The sequence below is a fragment of the Rhea pennata genome, chromosome 23, assembly GCF_028389875.1.
Source record: "Rhea pennata isolate bPtePen1 chromosome 23, bPtePen1.pri, whole genome shotgun sequence".
In the NCBI taxonomy this organism is placed as follows: Eukaryota; Metazoa; Chordata; class Aves; order Rheiformes; family Rheidae; genus Rhea; species Rhea pennata.
The window spans coordinates 4841825-4852897 of NC_084685.1; the positions used below are offsets into that span (position 1 = coordinate 4841825).

The 11073-nt window shown below is 71.6% G+C and overlaps 1 protein-coding gene across 1 annotated transcript; it reads left to right on the plus strand.

Moving 5' to 3' along the window:
• Positions 1-827: 827 nt before the first annotated feature.
• MAP3K6 (mitogen-activated protein kinase kinase kinase 6) lies at positions 828-11073 on the plus strand. The gene is made up of 28 exons (XM_062594359.1): positions 828-1107; positions 2537-2676; positions 3484-3507; positions 3865-4052; positions 4162-4330; positions 4459-4565; positions 4687-4857; positions 4937-5049; positions 5184-5343; positions 5502-5652; positions 5823-5930; positions 6009-6058; positions 6206-6301; positions 6544-6628; positions 6709-6842; positions 6922-7049; positions 7235-7371; positions 7506-7611; positions 7792-7949; positions 8033-8234; positions 8327-8489; positions 8929-9094; positions 9167-9352; positions 9539-9644; positions 9903-10131; positions 10218-10503; positions 10612-10688; positions 10794-11073. Exons 1-28 carry the CDS (start codon positions 828-830, stop codon positions 10867-10869), a joined length of 3996 nt encoding a protein of 1331 aa, XP_062450343.1. The 3' UTR covers positions 10870-11073.

Sequence of the window (11073 nt, forward strand, 5' to 3'; positions counted from 1 at the left end):
AGTTATTGCAGCCGCGCTGTGCCCGGCGGCGCTCGGCGGGGAGGGAGCTGCACTGCCGCGGGGGTCCCCCCGGCCCGGCCGCGCCCGGCGCCCCCGGCCCCGCTTCCCCTTTCGGCCCCCGCGGTCCTTTTGCCACCGGCCCTGTCGCCCTCCGCGAGCGGCAACCGCGGGGTCCCGCCGCCCCCGCGGCCGCCGCCGCCCCACGTGGCCGCCGTTGACTCAGAGCCGGGGCAGGCGGAAGCGGCTCCCGGTGCCCGGGGCGGGGCGGCCCGGGACGGCGCCCGCAGCGGGGCTGCGCGGTGCGGAGCGGCGCGGGGCAGCCCGGGCCGGGCCGGGGCAGCGCGGAGCGGAGCGGAGCAGAGCGCGGCGCGGGGGGCTCGGGGCAGCCCGGGCCGGGGCGGGGCAGCCCGGTGCGGAGCGCGGCGCGGCGCGGGGGGTCTCAGGGCGGTGCGGAGCTCGGAGCGGTGCGGTGCAGAGCCCGGCGCGGGGCAGCCCGGCGCGGAGCCCGGCGCGGCGCGGTGCGGAGCCCGGTGCGGTGCGGGGCGCGGCGCGGCGCGGGGAGGGGGGGGGAGGGAGAGGTGCTCGCGGTGGCGCGGAGCTCGGGGCGGACTTGGGTGCAGAGTGCAGAGCTGCCCGGTGAGCAGGAAAGGGCAGCCCGGCGCGGCGCGGCACCTGGCGCAGAGCAGCGCACTGCGGGGCAGCCCGCTGCACGGTTCGAGCCCTCCAGGTGCAGAGCTGGGCAGCCCGGTGCTGAGCAGCCCGGTGCGTGGTACGAGCCCTTGTGGTACACGGCGATAGCTCCCTGCCATAGGACAGGCAGCCCCCGCATGGAGGGCCCGGGGGTGCCCCCGGTCGCTGGGAGCTGCTGGCAGGACCCGCTGGCCGTGGCGGGCACGGCAGGTCGGCCCGTGTGCGCGGCCCGGGGGCGCTCCGGTGGGCCGCGGGCGCTGAGCGTCGTGTGCGTGCTAGGCCGGGAGCCTGCAGCGTGCCCGGCGCTGCGCTGCCTGCGCGACGCCTGCCGCGACGTGCGGGCCCAGCTGCACACGGTGCCCTTTGGCACCCTGGCACTAGGCGACACCAGCACCCTGGACTGCTTCTACAACGCAGGTGAGGATGCGCTCCGGGCTTGGCTTTTGCCCTTCGCTAGCTGGGGAAGAAGTCTGCAAAGCTCCTCTGTGCATTGCCCAGGGAAGATCTCTGCAGCTCCTTCCCGCATGGGGAGTTTCTTTTACCCCCCCTTTGCCTGCTGCTCTGGGGCAGGGACTCTCCATGGCGGGGAGGAGAGGGGGGTTCCCATGCCGATGCCCGCCTGAGAGGAGAGCATGTTCCCACGCTAATCCCAGATCTGCAGCTCCCCCTGCTAATGCCCCCAGGCTGGACGCTGCTGCGGCTGGCCCTGGCCTCTGGAATAAAGTGGGATCAGGAGCCGTAACCCAGGTGTCTCCCTCCCGGGGAGCAAGCACTGTCCTGCTCTGAGGACTGATGTGGCTGGAGCCGTCAGAGATGCCAGTAACAACAAGCCAGAGCAGCGCCCGCCCGCTAGGGCCGGGAGGAATATCCCGTCTGCACTGGGGAGTTTCTGTCCCACTGAGTCTTCTCTTAGCCGCTTTGCAGCACCCAGCGGAGCTGCGCTTGCCGGCTTCGGGATCGGGTGGTTTGCTGTTTGCTTTCCTGCCTTCCCACCTGTTTATTTTCCAGGGTGGCTGGGAGTTGGTCGGGACATCCTCCCCCCCCAACCCCCCCGTCACTAAACACACATGTACCACTTCTGAAAGGGTGTTTTTGTGGCAGAGATGACCCGGGGCGCGAGAGCTGCAGGCTGTGCTGCGCCGACGGCCGAGCGGGTGCCGCCCGGGTGCAAGGCTGCAGCACCTGCGGCTTTGCAGCGGGCAGGGGCTGCACGCTCGCAGGGGGGCCGCGGCCCTCCGGGAGCCGGGGGAAGTGAAAACGCAGCCCCTGGAGAAAAGGGAAGTCCGGGGCTGTTGGAGCAGGGCACCGAGGGATGAGGAAAGAGCTCGCTCGGCGTGGTCGGGGCCTGCTGGTCCTTGCGGTGTGCCGCCCCGGTTCAGAGGAGAGGGGAGAGCCACGGGGCAAGGAGCATCGCGCAGCTCTCCGGGGCTCAGCCCCATGGGAGGGAGAGCGAGCGGCTGAGGCAGCCAGGCTGTGTGGTCCCGTGGCCCTGGCCAGAGCGCTGACCCGGGTCAGACCGAAGGCCCAGGGACGCCTGGGCCCCCTCGGCAGCCGACCTCAGCTGAGTTGCGCAGGAGCCTGGGCTGTCGGGGCTGGCGACTGCGCCCCCCACGAGGGCTCAGACTGCCTGGGGGTCCATGCCTCAGTTTCCCCAGCTGCTGCTGGCTGCCCCGAGCAAGAAGAGGGGGGGGGGTTATCTGTGAGGTTTCCATCTGCGCCGCTGCCAGGGGGCCAGCGGAGACCCTGGGGGTGGCTGGTCCCCCCCTTGCCAGGCACCGGGCGGGAGACGGGGGCCCTGGGGTCCCGTGCTCCCCGTGCGTGAGCGTGGCCGCCCTCCTGCCCGCAGACGTGGCCGTGGTGGAGATGAGCGACTCCGTCTGCCAGCCCTCGCTCTTCTACCACCTGGGCGTCCGCGAGAGCTTCAACATGACCAACAACGTCCTGCTGTGCTGCCACACGGACCTGCCCAGCCTGCAGGCCCTGCAGGTGAGCGGGCACGGGGCTCCCCGGGCAGGAATAGCTGCGCGGGGCCGGGCAGCAGCTCCAAAATGCCCGGAGCGCCTGCGGCCCTGCCCCAGCCAGCTTCGGCCCGGGCTGCCAAGCGCCGCGTGCCCGTCTCCGGCACTCCTGAGGAGGCGTGGGGCTGTGCGGGCGCCGCGGCCCTCGCCGGCCGCCCTCCGAGCCTGCCTCTCCCCCGGCTCGGCCAAGTTCCCACGGTCGCATCCAGCTTGGGCAGAGGCTTCCCTGGGCCCGAGGGGGCGAGGAGCAAAGGGACGGCTCGGGTTGGGGACCCGGAGCCCAACCGCGGGGCACAGAGCGCTCCCACGGCCCGAATCGGCCAGGAATTTGGGGACAGGCGCTTTTGGCCTGGGAAAAGCCAATGCCTCGGAGCTGACACCCTTCACGGGAAAGAGGCTGCCGGGAGGGTTTTTCACTGCTCGGAAAAAATGCAGATGGGAGCACATCCAAATCGTCCCCAAACGCCGCTCCGACTCCACACGGGTCCCGGGCAGAGGGGGGGAGCCCTGGAGCGCCCCGTTTGGAGATGCCTTTTGGCATTGCCGGTTCGGAGCAGCGACTGGCCGTGTTCCCAGCCCTCCCGGGGGCAGTCCGCACACGGGTTCACTGGCGGTGGCGGGGCGACTGGCCGCTCGGCCGAGTGTCCCGGCGGGAGCTGGCTGTTTTCCAGGTAGCTCTGATGCCTGAGTCTGAAAGCAGCTGATTTCTTGTGCTGGGCCGGGGAGCTCATTAAATCCCTCCTCTCCTCCCCCCTCCCCGCCTCTCTCCCTGCAGGAGGACATCTGCCAGAAGAACTCGGTAAGTCCCTTTCCCTCGTGCTTGCTGCCGTCTCTCTGCTGCGGTGTTGCAGGAAGGGAGAGGCGTAGGGGGCGAACTGAGCCCCCCAGGCTGCGGGCCGGCACCTGGGACCAGCAGCGTGGAGAGGGGCACCTGGTTTTTAAAAGGTTCAGGGCTGTTCATTCTGGAGCGTAATGATGGCAGTCAGGGAAAAGTTAGTGAGGCTTTCCTTGCTGATGAATTATGGAAGAGAGAGCAGCGGTGGCTGTTTGCACGGCCAGGGCCACGTGGGCTTGGAGAGAGAAGACCGTCATGAAACGAGCGGAGGAGTCCTCTGCTCAGCCGGCACAGCGGCTCACGCCTTCTCCCCTCCCTCAGGACCTCTGCGGCAGCTACACCTTCATCCCCTACATGGTGACGCCCCAGAACAAGGTGGTCTGCTGCGACGCCAGTGCCGCGAAGTGCCTGACGGAGCTCTTCCAGCCCAGCTTCAACGCGGAGGGCTTCTTCGCCCCGCTGGCGGGCCGCCTCGCCAAGCTCCTCGAGGGCGTCCCCACCAACTCCTGGTACCGCTGCTGCCACCCTCCCGGTGCGGTGTGATGCTGCTGGGTCAGCACCCCCCCCCCCCAGGTACCAGGGCGCTCAGGCCCCACATCTTTGCCCCCCCCCCCCCAGCGGCTATTACCGGGAGACGATCCGGCGCGACATCCGCCGGGCCCGGGAGCTGTACCGGGGCGAGCAGCTCAGCCAGGAGCTGGCCCGCATCCAGCAGCGCCTGGACAGCGTGGAGCTGCTCAGCCTGGACATCGTCATCAACCTCCTGCTGTCCTACCGCGACGTGCAGGTGAGCCGTGCCCCGGGGAGCCCGGGCGCGCGCCGCGGACCGGGGCGGCCTCCCCGAGAGGGCGGCGGGGGCGGCAAGGCTGCCCCGCGCGCGCCAGCCGGCGCAGCTCTGCCCGCCTCGTCCCGCAGGATTACGACGCCATCGTCGAGCTGGTGGAGACGCTGCAGGCGCTGCCGACCTGCGACGTGGCCGAGCAGCACAACGTCCGCTTCCACTACGCCTTCGCCCTGACGCGGTGAGCGGCCGGGGCTGGGGGGCGCGCGGCGAAGCCCCCGGGGCCGGGGCGGCCCCACGGCGCGGGGCCGCGGGCGGCGGGGACGATCCCCGGGGGGTCTTCGCGGTGCCCGTTTGCGCAGGCGCAACCGGCCCGGGGACCGGGAGAAGGCGCTGGCTGTGCTGCTGCCCGCGGTGGAGCGGCGGGAGGGGGCTGCGCCCGACCTCTTCTGCCTCTGCGGCCGCATCTACAAGGACATGTTCATCGGCTCGGGCTTCACCGACACCGAGACGAGGGACAGGGCCTTTTACTGGTGAGGCCCGGGGCCGCGGGCGGCAGCGGGGCGGGAAGGCGGCGCCGCGGCCTGACGCCCGCCCGGCGCCTCCCCGCAGGTACAGCAGAGCCTTCGAGGCGGAGCCCAGCCTTCACTCGGGCATCAACTCCGCCGTCCTCCTCGTGGCCGCCGGGCACCGCTTCGAAACCTCCGCGCAGCTCCGGCAAATAGGTGCCTCCAGATGGGGATGCTGGGGACGGGGCCCGGCCGGAGGCCGCGGGGTCCCGAGGCGCGGCGGCCCCGGAGGGGCCGTGCCCCGGCGCCCCGGCGGCGCACGGTGACGGGCTCCTGCTCCCCGCGCGCAGGCGTGAAGCTGAACTGCCTGCAGGGCCGCAAGGGCAGCCTGGAGAAGCTGCACTACTACTGGGACGTGGGGTTTTGCCTCGGCGCCGGCATCTTGGCCAACGACCTGAGCAAAGTCATTCAGGCTTCGGAGAAGCTCTACAAGCTCAACGCGCCGGGCTGGTGAGCGCCGGGGCTCCCGGCATGGCATGGCATGTCATGGCACGGCACAGCCTGCCCGGGCACCGCGCACTGCCTGCCTGGGCGAGAGCGGCCGTCCGGGTCCCCGGGGGGGCTGGGGGGGCACTGGGGACGTCTTCGCCACCGTGCCGTCCCCACAGGTACCTGGTGTCAGTCATGGAGACGTTCCTGCTCTACCAACACTTCCAGAAGAGCCCCCGGGTGAAATCCGCCCGGCAGGAGCTGGCTGACTTCTGGCTGGGTTTCCTGCTGGAGGGCTGCCGGCCCTTCGTCCCCGCGCAGCGCTGCCCGGTGAGGCCCGGCGGGGCCCGTCCCGGGGCACCCGAGGCCGGGAGGGGCTCACGTGGCATTCGGGGAGGCACCGGAGGCGGGTCGGGTATCCCGGTGGCGGCCGGGGCCAGGCCGCGCTTAGGGAGCCTGCGGGCAGGGCAGGGCTGAGCCGCGTCCGCCCGCCGCCGCAGGTCCTGATCCTGGCGCTCAGCAAGGTCCTGCAGCCGGCGCAGGTGGCCGTGCAGAGCGGCGCGGAGGAGCCGGCGGTGACGCTCGGCCTCGTGCGCCCCTCGGACGAGGTGGGAGCCGGGGCCGGCCGGGGCGGGGGGGGTCCCTCCGCCGGCCCTCTCCTCACCTGCCCCCTTGCCTCCCCGCAGACAGCGGTGTCCAGCTGGACCTTCGCGGCCGCCGCCATCCGGGGCATCAGGTGAGCGCCGGCATCGCCCGGCCGCGCCATGTCCCCTGTCCCCCTCGCCAGCGGGGCTCCGAGCCGGGGACCGCCGAGGCTGGGCAGGGCGAGCGGGGGGCAGCGCCGCAGGCAGCACCGACGGCGTGGCGGCTCCTTTCCCTCCAGCATCTGCAAGCGCGACGAGCGGGGCTGCTTCCTCTACGTGATGCACCCGGCGGAGGATTTCCAGCTTTATTTCCCGTCCCAGCAGCACTGCCGCTGGTGAGCGGGGAGGGCTGGGGACCCCCGCCACCGCCCCGTTGGGCAGGGAGGGATGAGGGCGTGCGGCTCCCCCCGAGCCCACTGCTAATTTGAGCAGAGGACATCCCAGAGACCCCAACGCTGGGAGGAAAGGACGAAGCAGGGGGCCGCGGGCACCCCTTGCGCCGCTGGCGGGGAGCGGGACGCTGGGACAGCGGTGCTGGTGCCCAGGCGCTCAGGACCCGCTGTCCTCCGCTGGGCAGGTTCTGCAACCTGGTGCAGTCGTTCCTCGCCGAGCAGGCGGCGGGCGGCGAGGAGGTGCCCAGTCCCACGCAGCCCATCCTGGAGGTGAGCCGGGCGCCCGGGCAGGGCCAGGCGGTGCGGGGCGCCGGGTGACACGGGCTCTCGCCACGTGCCTTTCCCTGCAGTACAGCTACGAGTACTCGGAGACGGGCGAGCGGGTGGTGCTGGGCCGGGGGACGTACGGGGTCGTCTACGCCGGGCGCTGTCTCAGCAACCAGGTGCGCATCGCCATCAAGGAGATCCCGGAGCGTGACAGCCGGTAGGTGCCCGCAGCCCCGTGCCCGGGGATCCCGGGGCCCTCAGGACCCTCTCGTCACCCCGCTGTGCCTGCTGTGCAGGTACTCGCAGCCCTTGCACGAGGAGATCGCCTTGCACAAGCACCTGCGGCACAGGAACATCGTGCAATACCTGGGCTCCATCAGCCAGGGCGGCTTCATCAAGATCTTCATGGAGGAGGTGCCGGGAGGTGGGCAGCGCTGGGGCACCGTGCACCTGGCCCCGGGGACCAAGGATGGCCGGGCAGGCGGGTCTTGGGGTATCGTGGAGGGTTGCCCTGCTCCACGCGCCCCCAGCGAGGGACGGCGGCTGCGGTGTGGGGTGTTGGGCCATGACTTGATGTAGCTCGTGGTCCCCACCCCATCCCGTCTCCAGGGAGCCTCTCATCCCTGCTGCGCTCCAAGTGGGGCCCCCTGAAGGACAACGAGCCCACCATCGTCTTCTACACCCGCCAGATCCTCGACGGGCTGAGCTACCTCCACGATAACCACATCGTGCACCGAGACATCAAGGTGAGCAGCTTGGCAGGGTGGGTGTCCCCCGGCAGCCTACGCCTGGGGCGATGCACAACGGCCCAGTCTGGTCAAGCCCTGGGAGCTCTTTGGCTTGGCTGCTGATTTATTCTGGAGTGCCCTTCCTCCACCAGGGAGACAACGTCCTCATCAACACATACAGCGGCGTGCTGAAGATCTCTGACTTTGGCACCTCCAAGCGGCTGGCAGGGATCAGCCCCAGTGCCGAGACCTTCACGGGTAAGGGCATCCTGGGGCCAGTTCCCCCGTGGTGGGGGCAGGAGAAAGGGAGGATGCTGGGGACGAGGTGATGCTGGGGACGAGGTGATGCTGGGGACTCCATCCTTCCACCACACGAGGGGCAGAGGAGCGGTGGGGTGATGGGTGCTGGCTCCTTCATCCCCCTTGGCCTCTCTCCAGGCACCCTGCAGTACATGGCCCCGGAAATCATCGACCAAGGGCCGTGGGGCTATGGGAAGCCAGCAGATATCTGGTCCCTGGGTTGCACCATCATCGAGATGGCCACGGGCAAGCCCCCTTTCTATGAGCTGGGCAGCCCCCAGGCTGCGATGTTCAAGGTACCTGTGGGGCTGGGGATGGGTGGGTGCCCCATACCTGCAGGGCTGGTCACTTCACAACCCCCCATGTGCTCTTCCTCCAGGTGGGCATGTTTAAGATGCACCCCGAGGTGCCCGAGTCCATGTCGGACAAGGCCAAGACTTTCATCCTGCGCTGCTTCGAGGCCGACCCGGCCAAGCGGGCAACAGCAGCCGCGTTGCTGCGGGAGCCCTTCCTCGCCTCGGCCGGCAGCAGGAGGACCAGGAGCCAGGCGGCGGCAGGGGGCAGCCCGCGCGGGGCAGCGGGTGAGGCTGGGGGTGCTGAGCGCGGACAGGATGGGGGCTGCCCGGCGCTGGCTGCAAAGTAACCGTGTACGTCTCCGTCGTCTCCCCGGCAGGCGATGCCCCCGACTCCGCACGGCCGGGCGGGGACCCGGGGGGCACCGAGGGGACCCAGGGACGTCCCTCGGTCACGCAGGGCACCCGAGCGGTGGGCGCAGCGGGCAGCCCCCTGCTCCCGCGCTGCTCCAGCAACACAGCCTCCAGCCACAGCTGTTTGGGGTAGGGCATCGCCGCGCCAGGGGGTGGCAGGGGGGCACGGGAGCGGGCGCGAGCTTTCTGTCCCCATCCCCACTGCCACCCCAGCAGCCCCCCACCATGCCCCAGCCCTGCATCCTGCGATGCCCCCCGTGGGCATTGCTGTGGGCACGGGGCAGCCTCCCCATTGCCTCCCTCCCCGTTACGGCTGTACCCAACGCCTGCTGGTTTGATCCCCCAGTTCCCCCAGTGCTGGCACCGGGGGTTAGAGGGAAAGCCAAGGTGGTCTCTTGAAGAGTTTGTCCCCTGTCCCAGCCCCCCCAGCCCAGACTGGGCGGTTGCTCCGGGTATGGGCAGGGTCGATACCTCTCCGCTGTGCCGGTGTCCGGAAGGCGATGCCAGGCCGTCCCCGGGCTGCTCTCCTAAGTGCCCGAGGCTGTGGGGCAGCACCAGCTCTCGCCAGGGCTCCCGAGGACTCGGCCGGCTCCGACCTCAGCCTGCGCTCGTCCTCCCCCGAGGAGAGCGGGGACCTCTTCCTGCTCCGCAAGGACAGCAAGCGCCGGGCCACGCTGCACCGCATCCTCACCGACGAGGCGCCCGGCGTCGCTGCCGCCTTGGAGGAGAGCCAGGTGGGCGCTGGGTGCCCGGCGGGCCCTGGCAAGGAGGGGAGCACGCCCTGAGCCTTTCTCCTGCCCGCCCAGAGCGCGGAGGGCCCGCGGCTGGGCTCGGAGCACATCGCCCAGCTGCTGAGCTGCCTGCGGAGCTACATCCAGTGCCCCAACCAGCACCAGCTCCGCCAGGACCTCCTGGCACTGCAGGCCCGGCTGCGGGTGGACGGGCTGAGCCTCCGCCACCTCCACGCTCCCCTCTTCAACTTCCAGGCGGCGGTGAGTGCCCGGGGCGGCACGCGAAGGGGGCACCGCGGTGCCCGGCGCAGCAGTGCTCCGGTGCCGGTGCTGCCCTGGTGCTCACGACGCCCCGGCGCCGGTGACACCCCAGCGCGGTCACACCCTGCACAGCGGTGCCCGGTGCCGGTGCTCCCCTGCCCATGCCCTGGCCTCTGCCCCTCCCAGGTGAGACGGTTCCTGCGCCGGCATCACATCAAGCCGCACTGGATGTTTGCGCTGGACGATGCCGTTAGCCGGGCAGTGCAGGCGACTTTCACCGTGCTCGTGCGAGGTGGGTGGCACGGGGTGGGGAGGGGGCAGCTGGCACACCATGGCCGGGTGGGTGGAGGAAGGTGGCTGTCTCCGGGTTGGGATGGTGGCAGGGGAGCTTCGAGGTGCCGGGAAAGGGGCAAAGGGGTTCAGGTGCGCCCAGGTGGCACCAGGACAGCCCTAGCCTGGCCCAGCTCCCCCTTGCGTCCCTGCTGCCCTGGGGGCTGATGCCATCCGGCGCCTCTTTGCACACCGCTGCCCTTGGCCTCTGCCCCAGCAGACCTGGGAACGAAGGCCAGTCGGCTGGGGGGAGACCGCGCCAAGGACACGAGTGACGAGGACGACCTCGTGCCGCCGAGGCTGGCCGGCCACAGGAGCCGTCCCCGGCGGGACAGCGCCAGTTTGGGAGTGGGCACCAGCTCCAGCACCCAGACGGGCCCCACGTCCTCGCTGCTGGGTCCCTCCCCGCTGGTGGCACAGCTCCGTCACCTCCGCGTGGAGACGAGCAGGTAGGGCTTCCCGAGTCCTTGCTGCTTGAGCCGCCTGGCTGCCGGGCGCCCGTGGGTGCTGGTCCGTGCCGCTGCTCTGCCCGCAGGCTGCTCCGGGAGCTGGCCGCGAAGGAGCAGGAGTGGCAGCGGCTGGTGCAGCAGGTGCTTCGCCCAGCGCAGGAGGACGCCCCGGCCCCCTGCCAGCCCCCGCCCCACGGGCACCGCGGAGGGGACGCCGGGGCGGCCGCCATGGGGGCAGCCCCCGGGACCCGGCGAGGGTCGGGCAGCATCGCTCGCCCCGCCGGCGCGGCCGAGCCCTGCCAGGGGCAGGCGGACCCCCTCCTCGTCGAGTGGCTACGGCGGCACGGCACGGACCAGGCCACCGTCGCCACGGTAGGACCTGCAGCCCCTCGGCGCGGGGGCCGGCGGCACGGGGCGGCCGGGCGCTGCCCCATGCCCGTGCCACCGGCACCCGCCGTGCTCCCTGCCTGTCTCTTGCAGCTCCTCCAGCACGGTTTCACCCTGCGGGACCTGCTGGACTGTGCCACCCGCGACGACCTCTTCTACACGGGCATCAGGTACCGCCAGCCGGGGCAGCTCTGCCGGGCAGAGGGAGGGAGCCAGGCGCCGGAGGGAGCACGGGCGGCTCCGGCCCTGCGCCCAGCCGCCCGCGTCCCCGGCAGGCGCGGGGCGGCGTACCGCCTGTGGGCAGCCATCCTGGAGCATCGCCGCACCCTCGCCCAGCGGGAAGCGGAGTGAGCCCGGAGCGCAGGGCCGTGCTGGGGACCCGGGCGCCTCCGCGCAGCCCGCCGGAGCACCGGGGCTGCCGTCCCGGGGGGGCATGGCCGCACGCGGCCCCGACGGAGGGCACGGCCCCGAGCCAGGAGGCCGGGAGCAGCAGGACGCAGCCGGGCGCCCGAGGGAGAAGCCGGTACCCAGTGCCCCCGGGAATAAAGAGCTGCC

What these genes read in the sequence shown, in the direction of transcription:
- MAP3K6 (XM_062594359.1), top strand. Translation starts at nt 828, where the DNA reads ATGGAGGGCCCGGGGGTGCCCCCGGTCGCTGGGAGCTGCTGGCAGGAC. An exon ending in TTTCACCGTGCTCGTGCGAG is followed by an intron (nt 9,645 to 9,902) that starts GTGGGTGGCACG and finishes CTGCCCCAGCAG; the next exon opens with ACCTGGGAACGAAGGCCAGT. An exon ending in CTCTTCTACACGGGCATCAG is followed by an intron (nt 10,689 to 10,793) that starts GTACCGCCAGCC and finishes CGTCCCCGGCAG; the next exon opens with GCGCGGGGCGGCGTACCGCC.